The following is a 20,854-nucleotide window of genomic DNA, read 5'->3' as shown; positions in this document are numbered from 1 at the left end:
AAACTACATAGAAAGATATAGATTTATTTCCACATCCTAGCGTCACTATGGATTGGTGACCTTTCTGAAATACATTGCTTTCCAGTCTGGTCTCCTATTCATATGTATAAGTAATGCACATCAGCAATTCACTGAAATTCAAGCCTGTTTACAACAAGATTAAGAATGTATGTAAATAAAAACAGAAAATGGTGAAATATGAAAATGCTATTGAAATAAAAGAAATTACAAACACATAAATAAAAAGTACATAATCCACTTGTTAAAAGCTCCTTCTTCAGCAGCCAATCAGCTCACAAAAAGCAGTCAAATTAAAAGGTTTTTGCTGTTGAGAAGAGCAACAGGGAAGAAGTCAGCCTAGCATCCATTAGGATGAACTTCCACAGCCTAGAAGCAGTCATTGCAGAGACATGTTAAATCCCTTACTTCCAAGCCTTCCTATCGTAGTTGCTTAAGGACACTTTTTCTGATTCATTTATTTACATATCATTAAGCATTCTAAAAAGTTTTTTCCCCAATTGTCTGGAAATCATCGCTATCGTCATCTTTATTTCTTACCCACCTCTCCCAAGGCTCGAGGTGAGAGAGAAAGAACTTAATGCCAATAATGAAGAAACAGCAGTCATCTTGGTGCAAGATGGTGAAGATTGCAGGTGTTATTCTGCCCTCTCCTCTTCTTATCTTTGGAGGAAGAGAGAATAATCCCCAAATGTGCATCATTTCCTTCTCTCTGAACTCTTTATGATGTTGTTTTTGTGTGTTCACAGTGATCTGGAGAAGTCAGTTGAAAGGATCCAGAAAGATTTGACCCACAATCACCGACTTATCTCCGCACAAGAACTGGAGGAAAAATCCCTGGTGCTTAAGCAACTGGGAGATACCTTGATGGAGCTGAAGGGTGAGAGTGGGGTGGGGATGGGGGGTGGGGGTGAGTAAATCTCAGATAACCATGGCTAGGTTGAAAGAGAATTTCTTCTGAATTATCCTATGGACAAAAAATCCTATGTAATAACTAGTCCAGTATTTACATTTGTGAAAATTTCAGATGAAAGTTCTTAATTCTTTTTTTTTTTTTTTGAAGTTAAAAAAAGGTTTCATGGTTATTTTAAAGATGCATGTGAGACTTGGGCAGGCACTGTGTCTACAGAATTCAGCTTCCTGTTCTAAGTACAGAGCTTCCATCATATGAGTTGAGTTGTGGAGTGCTGGTGGATGAATGAGTTTCGCTTGTTTCGCCTTATGGTTTGTTCCAGCAACAATTTTGTAATTCCATGTTTTGCATCCTACTGTCACTTCCTTCAGCTGTGTTTCCCCTGCTTCATGTATCTCTGTTGTCCCTCATTTTTATCTTTCTTTATGCCATCACCATACGAAAATGAGTTCTCAGCTCAAAGTCCAAATCTTAGCTTCATAATGGAAGGAATTTCAGACAATGGATTTATCAAACGGGAGGAATTTCTCTTAAATTCTAATGAAAAGAAAGTGGGGCCAGAACGCATTCACTTAAAGTTGCTAGTTTAGCGCAATTATGTGAATGCGCATTGTGTTCCAACTGGCTTCCCATTGCCCGAAAATAGCATGCCATTGCCTGAATTTGCATGTGGCAGTCTATCACGTAATAACGTGAAACCACATGATTGCGTTCAGACTGACTTTCCATTGCCCGAATTTACGTGTAGCAGGTTATCACACAAGAACGTTAAACCCCATGATTGCATTCAGATTGCCATTGGATTATACTTCCAATTTCCCTTGTCCGATAAACTTTAATGTCTTTGAGAAAGGGAAAAATGGGCCTCAAACAGTGTGGATTCCTCTGGGATGCAGAATTTTGAAGGGAATATATTTCAATGCAGACATTTTCAGAATTTGTCACAGGGATTATTAATAGCCTGTCTGTAAAAGCCTCAGGAAACTATGGGCTTCCCAAGATATTAGTCAGAATAACACATGAATCACCATCCTGGCTCAGACCAAAGGTCTGCCGAGCTCAGCAGTGACCAACCAGCTGCACTGCAATATTCACAAGCAGGGCAACATTTAGACAGCAAGCACCCTCTGTTGTTTGTTATACATTTTTCCATGTTGTATTTGAGCATCCTCCTGTTGAGTGGGACCTAGAATTCTACCTAAAAGCCTTGTCCTAATGGAACCATATAGCTAGTAGCTGTCAGCAGACTTATTCTCTATAAATTAATTGATGGTTTACTCCCTCAAATCTTTTTTCACTCATGCTAATAGACATCATAGCATAATGTGGCAGTGAATCCAACAGACTGCTACAGTCGGCCCTTCTTATACACGGATTATTTATACACGGATTCAAGCATACACGGTTTGAAAATGTTCCAAAAAAGCATAAATTTACCTTGATTTTCCATTTTTTATAAGGGACACCATTTTGCTATGTCATTATATTTAATGGGACTTGAGCATACACAGATTTTGTTATACACGGGGGATCTTGGAACCAAACCCCAAGGGTCCACTGTATATGCCTTGTGATATTAGACTTAGATGGATAGGTACTTTTTTGTTAGTCCTTCTGCCTGTTTTTGTTTTTAGCTCAGTGGATTAATTCTGGGTGTTTGATAAAAGGAGTATGGCTTTCAGAATTCAGATAACCAGTTTCCAAATGATAGGTTATTGTGGACTGCATATATAATAACTTCTTTATCTTGTCTTCCTGATGAGTGATAGGGATGATCTGATCACACTACTGTACCTGATCAAAAATCAAGAGATGGCAGGGAGTGTTATCATTCTCCTTGCACTTCAACAGGAAAATATAGATTAACCGGTTACTAAAGGGGCATTTGAGAAGTTACTACATGGTAAAGGGTCTCCATTTACTCATTGTCCATGAATAACCCAGAGCTAGGGAAAGTTAGGGGCTGTGGGGGTTTTGGTTGTTTTTTCTTTTGGGTTGTTTTTATTTTTGTTTTGGACAACAGTTCTCAGGACTTTCAGCCAGTAGCTATGTTTGCAGGAGGGGGAATTCTGGGAGCTTAATTTAAGAAGTAAAATTTCCCTGCTCTGTAATTACTTTCTTGCTCCACCTCATTCTTCTCATTCTATTTAGCTGTGTTAAAGGTGGTGATGGCAGTATAAGGGACAGGGCTTCTTTCCCTTTTGTCATTGTGTAGAAGAGGGTGTTTCAACAGATGTTGCTTTTCATGAAGACTTTTCATGCAAGCAGCACCTGCTAAAATTCCTCATTCATTAAAAGGACAAGACCCCTGTCATTTATTTCACCTAGAAAGTAGTAGTAGTAGAACAGCTACTACTAAGCCTCTTAATCACTTTTTCATTCAAATAGTTGCCTACAAATATAAAAAAAATCATATTGAAAGTATAACCTTGGATTTTGGTAACAAACAACTAGCTTATTAGCTAAAATAGCTTACCTTGGCCTTAAAGATAAAGGTAAAGGTAATCCCTTGACATGTATGTGTAGTAATAACTGACTGTAGGGAATGGTGCTCATGTCCATTACTAAGCTGAAGAGCCAGCATTGTCCAAGGACTGCTCTGGTCGTAATGTGGCCAGCATGACTGCACCCAATGCTGTTACCTTCTCACCGAAGTGGTACCTATCTATCTACTTGCATTTGCATGCTTTTGAACTGCTAGGTTGGTAGAAACTGGGACTGGTGACAGGAGCTCACCCCATCATGCAGCACCTTGAACTGCCAACCTTCCAATTTTACAATCATCAGAATTGGCATCTTAACCACCAAGCCACATTGGCCTACAGTGTTGTATATAGCAAATGTTACGAGATTCACAGACATTTAGCTCTTTCATTCCAAATAAGAGTTTTCTGTTTAACTTTCCAGAACATTTGCACAGTCTGTGTCCATGTGCTTATTCAATAGGAAGCAATATTGGTCCCCATGCCACTTTCAGACACAGAGAATCACACATATACAAGGGGGTATTGAAAGGTTCATGGTCTGACCAAGAAGGGAATGACCCTAGAATCATGAAATGTATATGCTATTCCACATACTCACTCCAAAATTTGATTGGTACAGCAAATTAAAGTAGTATTCTGCATTAACTGTTTGGGTCTTCTGAAGATAGTCTGTCATCAAAACACATTACTTATCCCAAAAAATGGTGGCTGTGACTTTTCCTGCTGCCCTTTGAGTCTTGAATTTCTTTGGCTGTGGAGAACCTGAGTACTGCCACTGCAAGGACTGTTGTTTGGTATCTGGCTCGTAGTGATGTAACTGTGTTTCATCAAGAGTGATGAGTCTTTCCAAAAAATATCACTAGTTTGCTCAAAATACTGCAAAATCAGCTTGAAGGTATCCATTTGATTTAGTTTCTGGTCAGCATTCTGAAATTTTAGCACCTATTTGGCTGACAGCTTCAGCATAGCCAACTGCTAAAAAATTATAAACTCATTGCATTCCTGGGATATCTCTAGTGTCTCAGCAATTGTTTTAGCTGATATTCACCAATTTGCCAAAATCAAGTCATGAACATACTAAAAAATTTCAAGAGTTCAAACTGTTGAAGGTCTCCCAAACCTTGATTTATCTTCATTCTCAAAATCTCCATGCTGAAAGTTGGTACATCATTTCTTCACACTTCAGTATGACGGGCATTTGTCACTCAATGTTTTCATCCTTTGGAGTTTTCTTCTGCAGGAACTTCATGATAGACCAGAGTTCAGTACTTGAAAATTCCACACTTTTCACTGATATGATTCTATCAATGATTCAGGAATTAGAATTATGATCCTGCAAATTGATAATTTACAATATAAAAGGACATGCTTTCAAGCTACAGTAACAAAATCAGATTTTGGAAAGTGGTTCAAGTCAAGAACCTTTCAGCATCCCTTCATACAGCCGTTTGGAGATGTGTGTGTGTGTGTGTATGAGAGAGAGAGAGAGAGAGAGAATTCCTTTTGCATGCTGCTTGCCAGTGTCCCTGTTTGCACTGCTGCTTGCTGTCAGAGCATATTCTGGGGACTCTAGCTGATGAAGTGTGACAATTCATGTTTTCTCATTTGCTTCTTTCTTTCATATATAGCTGGGCTCTTGGCTTTCCTACACTTTCAACTTCCCTTTCTACCTCACTATATATTTCCTTGTGCCCTCATCATTAGGTTAGAGATCTACCTCTGTGCCCATTCACCCTCAGTAGCAAAGATGAATTTGATGTACGTACCTATGAGAAATTCTAGTGGTCCACATTACTATTTTATTTCTCAAACCTATCTATGAATTGCTCTTCTTCATTGTTCACCAGGGCTCACAAGTGATGTACAACTAAATGTATTAAAAACATAATAACTATAAACACATTTTAAAAGCCCAGAGAGAATAAAAATGGTTTTGGCCATATTTCAGCAAGGATGGTGTCAGTCTGACCTTTTCGAGAGGGGATTCCTCAGTCAAGATGCTGGCCTCACAGGATGGTGGTATACACAAAAAGGCTTCTCCTACAGATCACAAATTTTGGTCAGGCTCATAAAGGGGGAGGCTGTCTTTCAGATAACTTGGCTCCTAGGCATTTAAAAGGTTTTTTTAAAAAAAATGATGGAATAGGGCAACAGAAATTAATGAAGTTTATGTGATAAATCCAACATGGTGTGTAGAGGTTTGAGCATTGGACTATAACTCTGGAAATCAGATTTTGAATCCCCGCTCACCCATGAAACCCACTGCGTGACCTTGAGCAAGTCAAACTCTCTCAGCCACAGAGAGAAGTAAAGGCAAACCTCCTCTGAAGAAATTTTGCCAAGAAAACCCTGGGATAGGGTCACCTTAGGATCACCAGAAGTTGGATACAGCTTGAAGGCACACAAGAACAATGTGTGCCAACAAGTGGATTTGTTTCAATCCATGTCCCTGAGTCTCCTCCAATAGATATTGTAGCCCCATTCACACTACGAAATAACCCAATTTGGAAACTGGGTTATTTCCCTGTAATTCAAACTTGCACCAATTCTACTCGGTGCAGTTTGCAGGGAGGCAGTGAAACAGCCCATTTAAACTGTTTGGTTTAAATCAGATCGATTCAGATCGTGCAGCCACCATCCAGGAAATAGAGTCATCTCCATTTTGTCTGGAATGGTGGCGAATGGGAGCTTCAGACTGGATTTAAATGCCACAAAGAGATTTGCTGCCTCAAAACGTAGTGGCAACAGTGAATCGATTTTTAATTTGCAAAAAACGTAAGTTTGACTGGCACCTTGGACTGCAACCTTGTGCAAATTTACCTTGGAGTAAGGACCATTGGGCGTCTGAATAAACATGCATAGGATTGTGCTTTTTCTTTCTCAATTTTTTCCCCTGCTCGTTCATTCAAAAGCAATTATTATTTTAAGGATAGATAGTTGCCTATGCATATGTGAATGACAAAAATCGCTCTACTGGCATGCTTCATATACTCAGACTTTACATGTCACAAATGTACAAGATTGAATTTTTGTGTGTTTTTAAAAAACCTATGCCAACCCAATAATCCTGAATAGAAACTACTGTATATTTTATTAAAGTAAATGTCAAAAAAATATGGCAGATGTTAGCATTTATCTGTAAGGCTAAGGATTTGGATAGGACCAAGGGGGATATTTCATAAATGTCCAAATGTCAGTCTCATTTCCTACTATTTCCAAAAAAGAACATCCCTCCCCCACCCTGCCCCGCACATGAATGTAGAAGAGAAAACGCAGATCTACGACACAAAGATTTATGACATTTCTTGCTGGGTCTAAGATTTCCCCAGTACATGTCAATATACACCAAGTTTCTGACATTTAATACAGAGAAGCTGAGGGCAAACCTTAGCAAAATCAATAAAGGAGAGTCAGTATAAACTTTTCTTGAGGTCCCACAAGAGCTTGAGCTTGATACTTTCAGATCTGAATCTGATTATTATTTTAAAGATAAGTTACACCTATCTCCCCCCCCTCTCCCAATGGGCTTCAATACATTTTGTGTGAAAGAATTTACAATGGGCCCTTGGCATCCCCTGGGTTTGGTTCCAGGACCCCCCATGGATACCATAATCAGTGGATGCTCAAGTCCCATTCAGTACAGTGGCATAGTAAAATTGTGTCCCTTATATAGAATGGCAAAATCAAGGCTTGCTTTTTGGAATGCATATATTTTAAAATATTTTCAAGTGATGCTTGAATCTGTGAATTAAAAAATCCATTGATGTGGAGGACTGACTGTTCTCAGGTTGTTGGCAAGGATAAGGCCCTGTTGGCTTTGGTCTCAACATCACCCTCTTTCTTAACCAGTTCTCCAAATCCTCATCACACCTGATTAATCTTGGTGGAAAAAATAAATCAAGGGCATTTCAAATTTCATTTATGTTTAATTAAGTTGCTAGCCATCATGAAACTAATCTTCACAGATGTATGCCAACATTTGAGGGTACCGCAGCCTTGGCTTTGTAGCCCCTCCTCGCTGTCTCCATTAATGCAGACACAAGTGCTTAACTTGCTCATGATTGGCTGTGGCAGTAGCTTGGGAGGTGGCAGATGCTGCGGTGGGTGTTTTATAGAGTGTGGGATGCCATCTCTCCTCCGAGACCAAGTAACCATAACAGCCAGGGGAGGTCTCACTTGTCACCTGAGCCTCACCATCCTGCCCTCCTGCTTCCCTTCTTGGCTCCGTGCCTCCCTTCTTCCCCAGGTAAAGCCTTCCTTGGGCCTGCTCTGACCCCCATGCCTCTCCCTTTCCTCTCTACCCATTCCTGGCATTGCAGCTAATTTCCCCAGCCTGCAGAGCAAAATGCGTGTGGTCCTCCGTGTGGAGGTGGAGGCTGTGAAGTTCCTCAAGGAAGAGCCTCACCGGCTGGACGGCCTATTCAAGCGTTGCAAGGCAGTGACCGACACCCTGACGCATGTCCGCAAGTGAGTGAGTCCCTCTTGAGTGAGAGGAAAGCCCTGGGGCCTGATAAGCTGGGATATTAGTCTCCTACCCCAAGGACACTTACAACTTCCCATTAGGATGCCCTGGAGGTGCACCTGGAATCACATTACTTGCTATGTTTGTAGCTCCTATTTCCTCCAAAGAACCCAGAACACCCTGTGTAGTGTTCTCATGGGGAGAGCCAGCGTGGTGTAGTGATCTGAGCATTGGATTATGACTCTGGAGACCCAGGTTCAAATCCCAGTTTGGCCATGTAAATCCATGTTGGACAAGTCACACTCTCTCAGCCTGAGAGGATGGTAACGGCAAGACTCTTCTGAACAAATCTGCCAAGAAAATCCCATGATAGGGTCACCTTAGAGTCACTATAAGTTGGAAATGACATGAAGGCACACAATAATAACAACAACAACAAAGTGTTCCCAGGTGGCCAGTTTCACAAGTGGAAAGTACATAACTTATCTTCAAACCATTCTCTGGGCAGAACAGTTAGAAGCATTTTTAAGCCCTGCCTTCTTGTCATAAAGGCCCCCAACCCAGTGGCTCCTTTACCATCATCGCCCCTATTGCCATTGCAAGTACATTTGCTTCATTCTGATAGCCACGGCTTTTCTAGTCCTCACTGATGCCAGGCTTATTAATGCTGCTATTCATGCACATGCATGTGCAGTTGTTAAAATGGTCCCTGCTAAACAAACAAACACAGCAGCACAAGATGGCAGCCTTTTTTAAATTGCCACACATGCATTTTTCCAAGAGACCGTGTAGCCTATACTTGATTTCTTTTGTGCCCTTTTCTTGGCAGGCAAGTTGATGAAGGTGTATGGGACTCATCCAGCAACCTCCTTACTCAGTCTCCAAAGAAGGTGGAGCCAGAAAGCGACTTCAGCAAGGGCTTGGATTTTGAGATACCCACCAGCCCCCCAATGAACCTCCATGACCTAACCTCTTCCACAGATAGCCTGGGCATGACTAGCTATGGACAAAGTCAAGGGCAGAGCCACATGTCCAAGAGCAGCAACCCATCTCGGGGTTCAGAGATGGTCACTGTCAAAACCCAGACAGGCTCTGAGACTCCCAGCAAAAGGAGCGTGGACAGATCAGTATCTGTGGAGGTGAGAGCAAGTTATGCTTACCACACATATCATTAATACGTTTTATATCCCATATTTCTGCCATAAATGATGTTGTTACTTCCCTGGGAAGCATCATCACCCTATAGATGTTCATATCTTTTTTGTTTCCCTGTTTCTTTCTCCAGGATTTCTTTTAATTTTTCTGTATGCTTTCTGAAAGACAGAAGATAAAAGAAAGAAATAATGATAAAAACTGCCAGAAAAGAAAAAGGGAAAAGGAGTTCACATTCATAATCCATTCAAAACACCTAATGTTCTTTGTGATCCCTAACCAGTGCTCAGTCCCTGGTCCCTGATCAATACTTGCCTTCAAATGTTGGTTCACAATAAATCAGGAGCTTCCTCTTAAACTGACTGTCTTTGGACATGGATAACATTGGTTGCACTTCACTATTACATTCTTCCTCTTCTGGTCTATAAGGGTTACAGATGCTTAAAATCCTTACTAAATATATCATTTTTAAAGTGTATTGGTATGAGTCTTAATGTTTCTTCAGCTCTCCATTTTCTTTTTTAATAGGAATATTAGCATCAGTGGTAGAAAAACCTGAAAGAAGATAGATAAGCCACTTAATTTTTCAATTTAAATCCATTTATTTCTTTAAAAATTAAAATCAAATTGTGTACTAAAATAAAGAAAATTTCCTAATGGCATTTGCACTTATTAAAACATCTGATGTTGAAATGGGGATGATACACTCACATTGATATATGATTTGTTAACTGAGTATATAGTATTTCAATCTCCATTACGTAGGCCATATTTGGAATAATTAATGCTACAGTGAAATCTGTAAAAAAATAATAATACAAAAATGCAAATAATTTAATGTTATTTATTTATTTATTTATTTATTTATTTATTTATTTATGTGATGCTTTTCTTCCAAAAGGGGACCCAAAGTGGCTCACAAGAGAAAATACCTTAAATTTTGTTTAAAAGCAATATAAAATAACATAATTAAAACATTATAAAATTAAGATTAAAAACATACAGAAATTAAAACACATAATCTAATATAGCTACCCCATATAAAAGCACCCTGCCATGATTTTAAAAAGCCCACCTGAATACAAATGCTTTTACTTGCTGGTGAAAGGCCAGCAGGGAGGAGGTCAGCCTAGCTTCCCATGGAAAGCAGTTCCAGAGGGTGGGAGCAGCCACCAAGAAGGCTGTCTTTCGTCTCCTCACCAAATGAGCCTGTGATCTTGGTGTGACTGAGAGAAAGCTGCCTCCTGAAAATCGTAGAGCTCTAGCAGGTTCTTACAGGGAGATACGTTTTTTAAATAATCTGGACCTAAGCGAAGTAGGGCTTTATAATTCATGACCAACATTTTGAATTGTGCCTGGAAACGAACCAGTAGCCAGTGAAGCTGTTTCAACAAGGGAGTTACATGCTCCCTGTAACTGGTCCCAGTTAGCTTTCTGGCTGAGGCATTTTGAACCCACTGAAGTTTCTGAACAGTTTCCAAAAGCAGCTCCATATAGAGTGTGTTACAGTAGTCCAAATGGGATGTAATCAAGGCATGTGTCACCGTAGCCAAATCTGACATCTCAGGGAATGGGTGCAGATGGAGTTTTAATTGTGCAAATGCAGTCCTAACCACTGCTGAAACCTGGTCATCCAGGCTCAGAGTAGAGTCCAGAAGCACACCCAAGCTGCGAGCCTGAGATGTCAGGGGGAGTGTAACTCCCTCCAGCACAGGCAAAGTCCCTACTCCCTGCTCTTTTTATCCATGGGGCCCTGCTCTAGAGTAATCCCTATAATAGTTAATCCATACCTGCTTTACAGGCTGCTGAACGAGACTGGGAGGAGAAACGAGCCGCCTTGACCCAGTACAGCGCTAAAGACATTAACCGCCTCCTGGAAGAGACCCAAGCTGAACTGATGAAAGCCATCCCTGACTTGGAGTTTGCAGCCAAGCACAAGCAGACCTCCAGCGGTGGTGGAAGCGGGAGTGCGGCCTCCACCCCAGAGCACAAACCCTCCAAACCACAGCATGGCCAAAAGACCACAACCAAAATAGACCCCAGTGGTCGCCGGGGATCAGGTAATAATGATGCAAACAGGGTCTATGGGACTCTTTTTCTGTGTATGTGTGTGTCATTCTGTGTGTGTATGAGCATAAGGAGGAGGAGGGAGAGAGAGAGTGCAAGAGAGAAATTTGAATTGATACTGTTCTCTGTTTTCAAAGTTTAAGGCAGGTTACATAGGTTTTACACAAGTGAGAAGAGCTTAGAAAGCGAAGCAAGAAATGCTGGTGTGTGGGCATTAGTGTTATCTGCACAAACATGTTTGTGTTTATTGCTAGTAAGTCCTTTAAAGTAACATGCAAAACACAATATACACATCTTGATTTTTTTTTAATTTTTATATGAGAGGGATTTGGGGGCCTTTTTTTACATGTGATTTTTTTTTTAAAAAAAATACAGTGCACCATCCAAACAGTTCTGTACCACTGCTGCTGCCAAATTACATATTTTGTGTTTAGATTCCTAGTTGGTTGTTTTTTCTTCTTTTAAAAAAACCCTTCCTTTGCAGATAGAGTAATCATAGGCAACATTACATGTATCAGAAAGTCTAATGAATTAAATGCCTGACTCTTAACACTGACTTTGTAATTTCCCTACAGATGAGTTGACAGTACCCAGATACAGGACTGAGAAACCTTCCAAGTCGCCACCTCCACCCCCTCCCCGGCGAAGCTTCCCATCCTCCCATGGTCTCACCACCACCCGCACAGGAGAGGTGATCATCACTAGCAAAAAAGAATCCAGTTTCATGAAGGTATGATGACTGTTCTCCCCGTGAAGAATGGGTAGGGTTGCTAGGTGTCCTTTTTTATAAGCAATGTTCCTTATTTGAGGGCAGAAAGTTGGACCCGTATAGGGCTGTTAACTGTCCCTTATTATAAGGGATGTCGCTGATTTAAGAACTGGAAAGCTTTTCCTTTTGTATAGAGATTCCAAGAAAATTCCATATTTTGAGATGTGAGGCCTCCGTAAAGACAAGAACATATGCACCATGTGATTTATGAATGTGGACAATAGGTTAATTTTGCAGAGAAATGCATAGCTAAGAGAGCTGAAATCAATACTTTCATTTAGTATTTAAACAGAACGCAAAATTATCGATAGCCACTCCCTAATTGTCAACAGGTCTTGAATTGTGACTGTCTCTTATTGCTGTTTTGCAAACCTGGCAACACTAAGAGTGGGCTAGTGTCGGGCCAAAGATACCATTGCCCTGGTTTTCTCTCATGCCTCTTTCCCCTTCCCTACATTCACAACCCAGTTCCTGCTTCCTTCTCATTCACCTCTCCCTTCTTCCAGAAGGCTGAATCAGAAGAGCTAGAGACTCAGAAGCCACAGGTGAAACTGAGGAGGACTGTGTCAGAGGTTGCCAGGCCTGCCTCAACACCCCCCATCATTGCTTCTGCCATCAAAGATGATGACGATGAAGACAGGATCATTGCTGAACTTGAGGTAGGAGGAGAAAGTGTAAGAAAGGGCTATTGAGCAGTAGCATGCAAACAGTCTGCAGCACTGTGGCTGCAGTGTGTGTGTGTGTGTGTGTGTGTGTGTAATGAGATACTTGCAGATGTGTCCACCACATGGTTATTTCCATACAGTCAGTGGCTGTCAGAGTGGCTACAGTGCACTTCCCCTATGGCCAGACTTGTGAAATGCAACCTTAGAAATATGTAAAAACAAGATATTCACCTCTAAATATTGTGAGGAATAGATTTTAGAACTTGGACAAAGTCACTGAGAAATACCTCAGAGTAGTGATACCCATAGATGAAGATTCACTTTGTAAATTAGGTTAAATCTCAGCACATTTTTTTGCAAAAAACCCAAAATATAAAATAAACATATCTTGTGCTCTTAGACTGTGCACTCACTTAGTGCTAAATGCTGTGTGGGCCAAAGGTTGGTCCCCAAAGTATTTATAGTCTGAGTCAAATAGATCAAATTCTCTGCTTGAAAGATCAAGTGGCCAGTTTATTTGGGGTTTTTAAAAAAATATTTTGCTAGCAATTTCGAAGACTTTCACGTCTGGCATCCATAGTTTTTGTGGGTTTTTCAGGCTGTGTTTAGGCTATGAGGCTGTGTTCGAGAAGAGTTTATTCCTGATGTTTTGTCAGCAGCTGTGGCTGGCATCTTCAGAGAATGCTGGCATGGAAGAGAGTGGGGTATATATATTGTTTGTTGAAAGAAAGTGATTTATATGTTAATTTGTCAGTGCATTGTTCTGTTGTTGAATGGCAAGGCCTCAGGGTGTCTGTTTAATTAATGATCCATTGTCTGCTGACCTGATAGTTGTTGGCATGGTCAGAATGCACAGGGAAGCCACTGAAATCCACAAAGTCCTAGACAGCTTCAGCAAGAAAGAAGAAACCTTTACAGTAAACCAAGTTTGTCTACCAGTCCTGAAAAACTCCAAAATTAAGGCCCAGCAAATGCAAATGAAAACCACCCAGGGTGAGGGGGTCTCCCAGCAGACAATGGGCCATTGATTAAATAGACACCCTGAGTCCTTGCCATTCAACAACAGCCTCATAGTCTGAAGAACCCACAAAAAACTATTCTCCTAGCAATTTGTGACAGGCAACCATTGGATCTCCTTGTCCTTCTGTACTCAGCCAATAAAACTGAACTACTAGGGACGAGCTACATTTTGTACACCAATGTTTGTGTCTACTACTACTAGGACCAGTGCCTTTTATAAAAGAAATAAAGCTGTTTCTTGAAAGGGACAGATTTGGAGGTGATATTCAGTGGGAGAGGGGGGAAGTGCTTGCTCCAGTCTTCAATAGCTCTTTCAGACCATCTTTGTCCAAAATCACTTTTCCCCTGCCATTTTTCAAATATTTGTTTGCCCCTTCAAACACAGAAGATATGTTCAAAGGGTGTTGTGGGGGAGGGGGGGGGGCAGCTGAATAGGACAACATTTCCTAATAGAAGAATTACAACATTGACAATACTTTGTGTCAGATGTTTTATGTTAATCATGTTATGATGTCAGTATATAGTAAACCCCATTCATCAAGTAGTGGCTGTCTTGTCTTATTTTGCCCTTCCTATCAATGTCTGCAAAAGGTCAACTCATTCATAATATTGTTCTTCAGAGTCTGTGACACAATTCTTTTTCCAATACATTTCTGAGAGAATATGTATTGCTATTATCAAAGCCTACAAGAGCATTATGTATTTTCAGTATATATGTTTTCAGAGTAACCTAGGAGGATTAATAAAGGATTTTGTAGTATATTGTAACTGTTATGTCTATGACCTTTCTATCTTTGCTTTGTTATATTAAACTCACTGTTACAGGACTGCCATATGAACATGAAATCATCATTGTCGTCATTATGCCTCTGACAAGTACCAGATGCATTTTCATAAGTTTTCCAAATACTAGATGGATATATATATATATATATATATATATATAGAGAGAGAGAGAGAGAGAGAGAGAGAGAGAGAGAGAGAGCTGCCATATAAAGGTTAACTTAATTCTTCTTTAAAAATATAAGCCCACTGTGAGGTTGAAAGTAAATCCTATACATTCCTTTTTCCTTTGTCCTTATAATTCTAACCTTTAGGTTTAATCTCTACTATAATCCCTTTGAGAAGGCCTCTTTACAGGGTAATGGGAAATATGGGCAGCTATTCAAATATTTACAAGCTTCCAGCACAATAGTATTCGTTTCATGCATTTACATGGGTTTGACTCCTAATTTCTAAAATATGAAAGATAGGAAGTGATTCTGCATTTTACATTTCACTTCACTATGACTTTCCATACCCGTGAAAAAAGTTATGAACCTAAAATGTGTATTGTTCCCAGATGGTCACTGAGACTGGATCTACATTGCAAAAATAATGGTTTGACAATGCTTTATCCACCATGACTCAGTGCTATGGAATTCTGGGGTTTGTATTTTTGTGAACTTATTTAGCCCTTTCTGTTGGAGTGCTCTGGTGCTACAAGAAATGACAGTCCTCAGGATCCCATAGAATGGATATGTGGCAGTTAAAGTGGCATCAAACAGCATTATTTTTGCTGTGCAGATGAAGCTCAGTTTCCTTGCCATTTGAAAATCTTTGCATTTTTATAATTACAAGTATCTTTAGAAAATCTTCGCAATTTAGTGTCAAGTTCTAATTATGGGTATACACGTCATTACTTTATGATGTGACTGGGTTTCAGCACAGGAGGGATATGGTCTGTAGTGGCAATTGGTGACTTCCATGTCAGTGGGACAGTTAAACCATTCTGAGTTCAGACTAAATCCCAAAGTAGATTTACTATGTCAATGACATGGACCTACCAGCCATCACTGATAGAAGGTCAATTGACACAGAAAAGCTAAACTGTTCCATTTGAGTACATGTAGAGGAGCCAAATTAGCCATAGAAGGTACCTGATGTTGCATTGCTTTCCTGGAACCATATACTTCCAGTCAAAATAATTCAGACAGGACTGAGTATGTTCAAAGCTGTAGTCCTATGCTTGCATGCCAGTTAATGTCACAGTAAACTCAGTGTGTTTTCCTTCCAAGTAGGCGTGTGTGGGCTTGCTGGCACATTAAGTTCCCTGCACCAGATAATTATTAAAATGAAAGTTAGGGAATACAACAAGATTGCAAGTAATATTTACAGGTTATTTTGGTGATAGTACTTATCAACAAAGGTGTTCCTGGTGCCAAGGTATTTTTAAACATTTGCTATATCTTCCCACCCAAAGGATGAAAATTATATTTTGTTAATAAAGGTAGGGATAATGGAGGAACTTGTTCAGTTTGCATTTAAATTTTGACATCCTGAATCAATATCCAACCGAAACAAAGTTCTGCTTCAGCATTTACACTTTTCTGAACCTTGTGATGCAGTTGAACTTGGTTAAATCAATGTTGTTTTAGCAAACAAATTTCAAATCCTTAAATCTTGAAAGTAGAGGAAATGGAGTATGTTCCAGAACATGCACCAGTAATGCAATTTTTAGGAACATAAAGCTATGTATTACTATTATAAAATGCAGATAATATTGTATAATATGAGTCACCTTGGAAGGGCAACCAAAGTGAGCCCTGAGAAGCAGTTTGCAGTTAAATGCTGCCTCCTAATGGGCACACTGAGAACAGCACATACCCAGCTCAGATAATTCTAAATGTTGTTTTAAAATTAGGAGACTATCACACAGGAAAACCAGGGGATTAAAAAGGCATTTTCCTGGGAAAGTCACATGATCGTAGTGAGGATTTTCAGACGATGTCATAATCTGACGTATCCCAGGAGGAACCAGGAATGCTCCAGCAACAAACCATTCTTGAGATTTCCCCATGAATGGTTTGTTGCTGGAGCATTCCTGGTTCTTCCTGGGATAAATCCTCCCAGATCATGATGGGTATGAAAATCTTCACTGCAATTACATGACTTTCTCAGGAAAATGCCTTTTTAATCCCCTGATTTTCTCTTGTATGATAGTCTCTTTAGTCGGTGCGCTAGCAAGTGGTGGTGGAAACACTTCTGATCTTTCATAGGGGATCTGGAGACCTAGACTTTAAACATTCCTACATATAAGCACAAGTACAATGGGCCCTCCACATTTGCTGAGTGAAAGACTCCCATGAATGTAGAAATAAAAAAACACTATTCTTTTTACCGAAGAGAACACCTGTCTAGGAATCTCCAGGTCTCCAGTGCAACTCTGTGGTCAACATCTGCCAGAGGTTGATCACAGAATCATGCTGAAGTACCTACAAATGCCTAGAGAAGTGCTTTCTCTGGGAACATTAAGGTTCTCCAGCACAACTCTATGGTCAACTCCTGGAAGAGTTGTGCTGGAGAACCGAGAGATTCCTAGAGAGAACATATTAATCAAAACCACAAATAATCAAAATGCAAAAGTCAAAGCTGCAAATGCATAGGGCCAGCTATATAAGATATGACAAAGGGTATTAGTAGCAGTGACCATAACCACCCTGAAAATATTAGCCATTGTTTGAGTCCTGAAACTAAGCAAAATCAGGACTGGTTAGTACTTGGGTAGGAGACCAGCATGAAGTATCAGGAGACTCTCAGGTAAGAGAAGGGAAAAATCCCTCCCTGGCTTTTCCCCATTAATGGGCCTCAAGGCAGTTTACAGCTTATTAAAAACAATACAAATTAAAAACTATACAAAAACATCTGTGCAAAGTATAAATATAAAAATAATTTTAAAAACCAATTAAACAAGTTGTAAAGTTACAAGCACTGAAATTTGTTCAAATACTGTATGCAAACCAACTAAACAGCACAGTACGGCATTAAGAGCCCATCCAAGACAATATCTAAAAGCCTGATGGAATAAGAATATTTTTACTTGCCAGCAGGAGAGCAAGGAGGGAGCCATCTTAGCCTCCCTAGGGAGGGCGTTCCAAAGTCTGGGAGCAGCCACCGAGAATGCCTTCTCCCTTGTTCCCATCAAATGAGCTGCAATTGCCAATGATCTTGAGCTTGCTAATATAGCGTATTCAGTTTGCATCATGATTTTATGGGTAATTGCAAACAGTAAGTCTTGAAAATATAAAATTCGATTCAGAAGAGGCCGTTGAGGGAGAGAAAGAAGGTGGAAGTAAAAGCGTACTAGGGAAGCTTAGTTAAATATATTTATACTCACCCAAGACCAGGACATTATGCCAGAGCTTAGGTGGTTTTCAAAAAGGTTTAGGAATATTAATGGTAGGTGAGTCTATCTATTGCTCTTGACTAAGATGGCCAAATAGAGCCTCCATGTTCAGAAGCAGTGTACCTTCTGCATGTCTGATATTCAGGACAAGGGGAAATACTTCTTCATTCCTATTAGATAAGGGGAAATACTTCATTCCCTTCCTGTGAGATAAAGTCTTCTGGCTGGCTAGCTACTTATCAAAACAGAATCCTAAACTAACTGGTCTAATCCAGAAAGACACATCTTAGCAACCAAAGCCTGCTGAAGACACTTTATTGCCTAAGACAAATGACAAGATGACACTCCCTTTTATTCCATGCAAAGAGGCAGACTGGAGTGGCAATTGACTCTTAATCCAAAACTGGCAAAGGAATTGGCTGATTTACATATATACTGCAGGGGCATACATCTTTGCTTGCTAAAAGAGGGGAACATCTGAGAAACTATCACTCCCTACCCACCCCAGTATTTCTTCCCTAAGGGAGTTGCTTCACTTTGCCTAGTGGTAGAGCGAGCCCTCTTAATAATACTTGTTGAATTTTATATATTTCAGAATTGGAAGCAAAAGTGATAATAGGTGAGAGGTGTAGAGAGACACTGAAATCTGTGTCTTTCAAAGTGGCAGCATGGTAGCTTTTAGATAAATAGCCATTACAAGTAGAACAAGGATAAATTTGTGCTTTGATATGAGACCCTTTCAACTGGAGACCACAGAGCAAGTTTTCAAGAGTACTTATTCAGCAACTTCAGGGCCTAAATATGTTGTTTAATCTTGCTTATTTATGTATTCCTCTTTGTATGTAATGCTGTTACCAATCATTTCTCCAGAACATTATACCTAAGATTTCAGAAGGGATATTCCCATCATTTTGTTACCAATCTTGTGATTTCAGCTGTTAACAATCTTTCTAAACCCAGACTTTACTGAAATTAAGATTATGGTCAAATTCCTGGTAATGAGGTTTAATTTTTCTTTTGCAGAGTCCATGTTTAATTCATTGTTATCTTTCTTGAGCCAGAGATGGCAATCCAAATTATTTTGGTTTATGTCTGTATAAAGCCCCCCCAAAAAACAACCACCTTCAATGTTCTGACTTCCTCAGGTATTTCAAAGAAGCTCTTCATTTATTCCTAAATTCCGTTGCGACCAGCTTGTGCCAGACGCAGACATGTGGCCCAATGGGGCCACCATAGCAGCTGAACGATGGAAGGTAACAGCCGTTGCTCGGACGGATCGCAACTCCCTCCTTCTCTTCTTTCCCTCCAACTGGTTACCCACCACTGCACCTTTAACAGGATTCCTCTTCCTTTTCTGCAAACCTTGTTAACTCTTCTTTCTCTTTCTTTCTTTACATTAACCAACTAACGGCTCTTTCGCTCTTTCCCACGTCACCCATCTGACACAAACTAGCGTGCGTTGTATTGACACAAAATGGGACTCAGGGGGCACTAACCATGTGTGGCTCTTCCAGGAGGGTGTGCCAGGGTGGTCATTGTAACCTAGGGGTACCGCACTTTTCTTGTCTGCATTTAGATTCTGCTTGCACTTAGCAAAAAAACCCCCACCAAGTGGGGAAGTTCTTCATTGCAATGCATGCCATGCCCTATGGCAGAGCCTCGATACTCATTTCCACTGCTAGTTTCCAAGTGCATGTCTCCTAAACCGGGAATGTCACAGGGTTCAGATAGGACCTCAACCTTCTTGTGTGTATTTTCCCCCACCAAACTAGTTGCATCATGAAAGCCTGCTTAATAATTCCTAGACACTGAAAGAAGTTTTAAAAGTTGGTATTAGAGGTTCTACAAAATGTTCCCTGAAAATGTTTTGGAAACATAGAACCTCATTGGCTTCAGTGTTCTATTGGACAAAGTTAAGAATAATATATTTAAATCCATATGCTACATTAGTTAGCAAGCAGAGGAACTTGGAACAGTTAGTTTTGGATTACAACTCTCAGGATCCCAAGATTCACTGAGGATAGGGAAGCTTGTTGTATTGATTTGCCCACAAAATTATGGAAGGGATCTACCAAGTCAACTAGGATGACAACTCTTTCCTTCAAAGGCAAGCAGAACCAACTGACCATGAGTGACTTGCACAGATCTGTCACCATGAGTCAGACCACAGTTTGCCAGTTGCCACTGAGAGGGGGGGGGGGGAGGATCAGAACTTGGAAAAGGTGTTTGTTTGTTCTGACCACAATATCTATAAAAGTAGTTTACAAGAGCTCTGGAAAAGAGTAGTGACCTGATTACTTAACCAAGGAATAAAGGTATGGGGGGAGGGGGGGGGGAGAAAATCTCCCAGGGAGAGTGCCAATCTTATCTGGGCAAAATGTTTTTCTAGTGGCCAAAATTGGATTTCTGAGTATAAATAAAGCCATCCACTAATTCACCCCAAGATCATTTTACCAGGCACCACTTAGGGATAGCTCAGCCTATTTCTAGACCATGTAAGTTTCACAGGTGTTAATTATTTTAAAAGATTGCATAAAATTCTGGGTCAGTGAAAACTGTGTTAACATGGCTCATGTAGGGCCAGAGGCTGCTGAAAACGCAACTCTGATACTCATTATACCCTGATTAAGATATTATGCAGCTTGCCTTGGGATGAGGTGCCAGCCCTGTCTGCCTCTCAGCTGTCATTCTGTTAGTTATTTCCAACTACAGTAGACCTATTCAATCAATTGTTGAATGGTGAGTCGACATGTAGGTAAATCCCATTGATTCAGTGAATCTACTCTCATCAGGACTAACAACAGGATTTAGATCATGGGGTGAAATAAGATATTAGACATTGGGGCTATAGCAGCAGGACAAAAAGTAAAACGTTAGACCTCTTTTCTTGTACTTTTTTCCTGGTTCTGATCCTCTTCCCTTGGCTGTTTATTTAAATTTGAAAATGTTGAATTAATTGCAGTCACTCAAATAACCTCATATTTAATTTTGCCCACTTTAATACTGCCATTAATGTTCGTGAGTTAAAAGAGAGCTGAAAAAGAATCAGCAATCCCTTGACAAGATGAACTCTGTTCTCCTCTTCTGGTAAAAGTGTCCATGAAAGAAGAAAAGCTGATTGATGGTTCTCTCTTTGT

General features: G+C 40.2%; 1 protein-coding gene across 5 annotated transcripts in view; it reads left to right on the top strand.

Moving 5' to 3' along the window:
- SRCIN1 (SRC kinase signaling inhibitor 1) overlaps window positions 1–20,854 on the top strand; it is a 326,873-nt gene that overhangs the window by 286,369 nt on the left and 19,650 nt on the right. For 4 of the 5 annotated variants that reach the window (XM_089531790.1, XM_089531791.1, XM_089531792.1 and 1 more), the window contains 7 exons: window positions 768–898; window positions 7,737–7,884; window positions 8,709–9,018; window positions 10,833–11,091; window positions 11,674–11,828; window positions 12,374–12,526; window positions 18,863–18,970. In XM_089531790.1, coding sequence (XP_089387916.1) covers window positions 768–898; window positions 7,737–7,884; window positions 8,709–9,018; window positions 10,833–11,091; window positions 11,674–11,828; window positions 12,374–12,526; window positions 18,863–18,970 — 1,264 coding nt within the window. The remainder of the gene's footprint in view (window positions 1–767; window positions 899–7,736; window positions 7,885–8,708; window positions 9,019–10,832; window positions 11,092–11,673; window positions 11,829–12,373; window positions 12,527–18,862; window positions 18,971–20,854) is intronic. The other variant, XM_089531793.1, reaches the window with a different exon arrangement.

Source organism: Sceloporus occidentalis, unplaced genomic scaffold, assembly GCF_023333645.1.
Source record: "Sceloporus occidentalis isolate IW3139 unplaced genomic scaffold, rSceOcc1.0.p SCAF_7, whole genome shotgun sequence".
NCBI classification, from domain to species: domain Eukaryota; kingdom Metazoa; phylum Chordata; class Lepidosauria; order Squamata; family Phrynosomatidae; genus Sceloporus; species Sceloporus occidentalis.
This window is presented reverse-complemented; position numbering and strand designations above follow the sequence as displayed.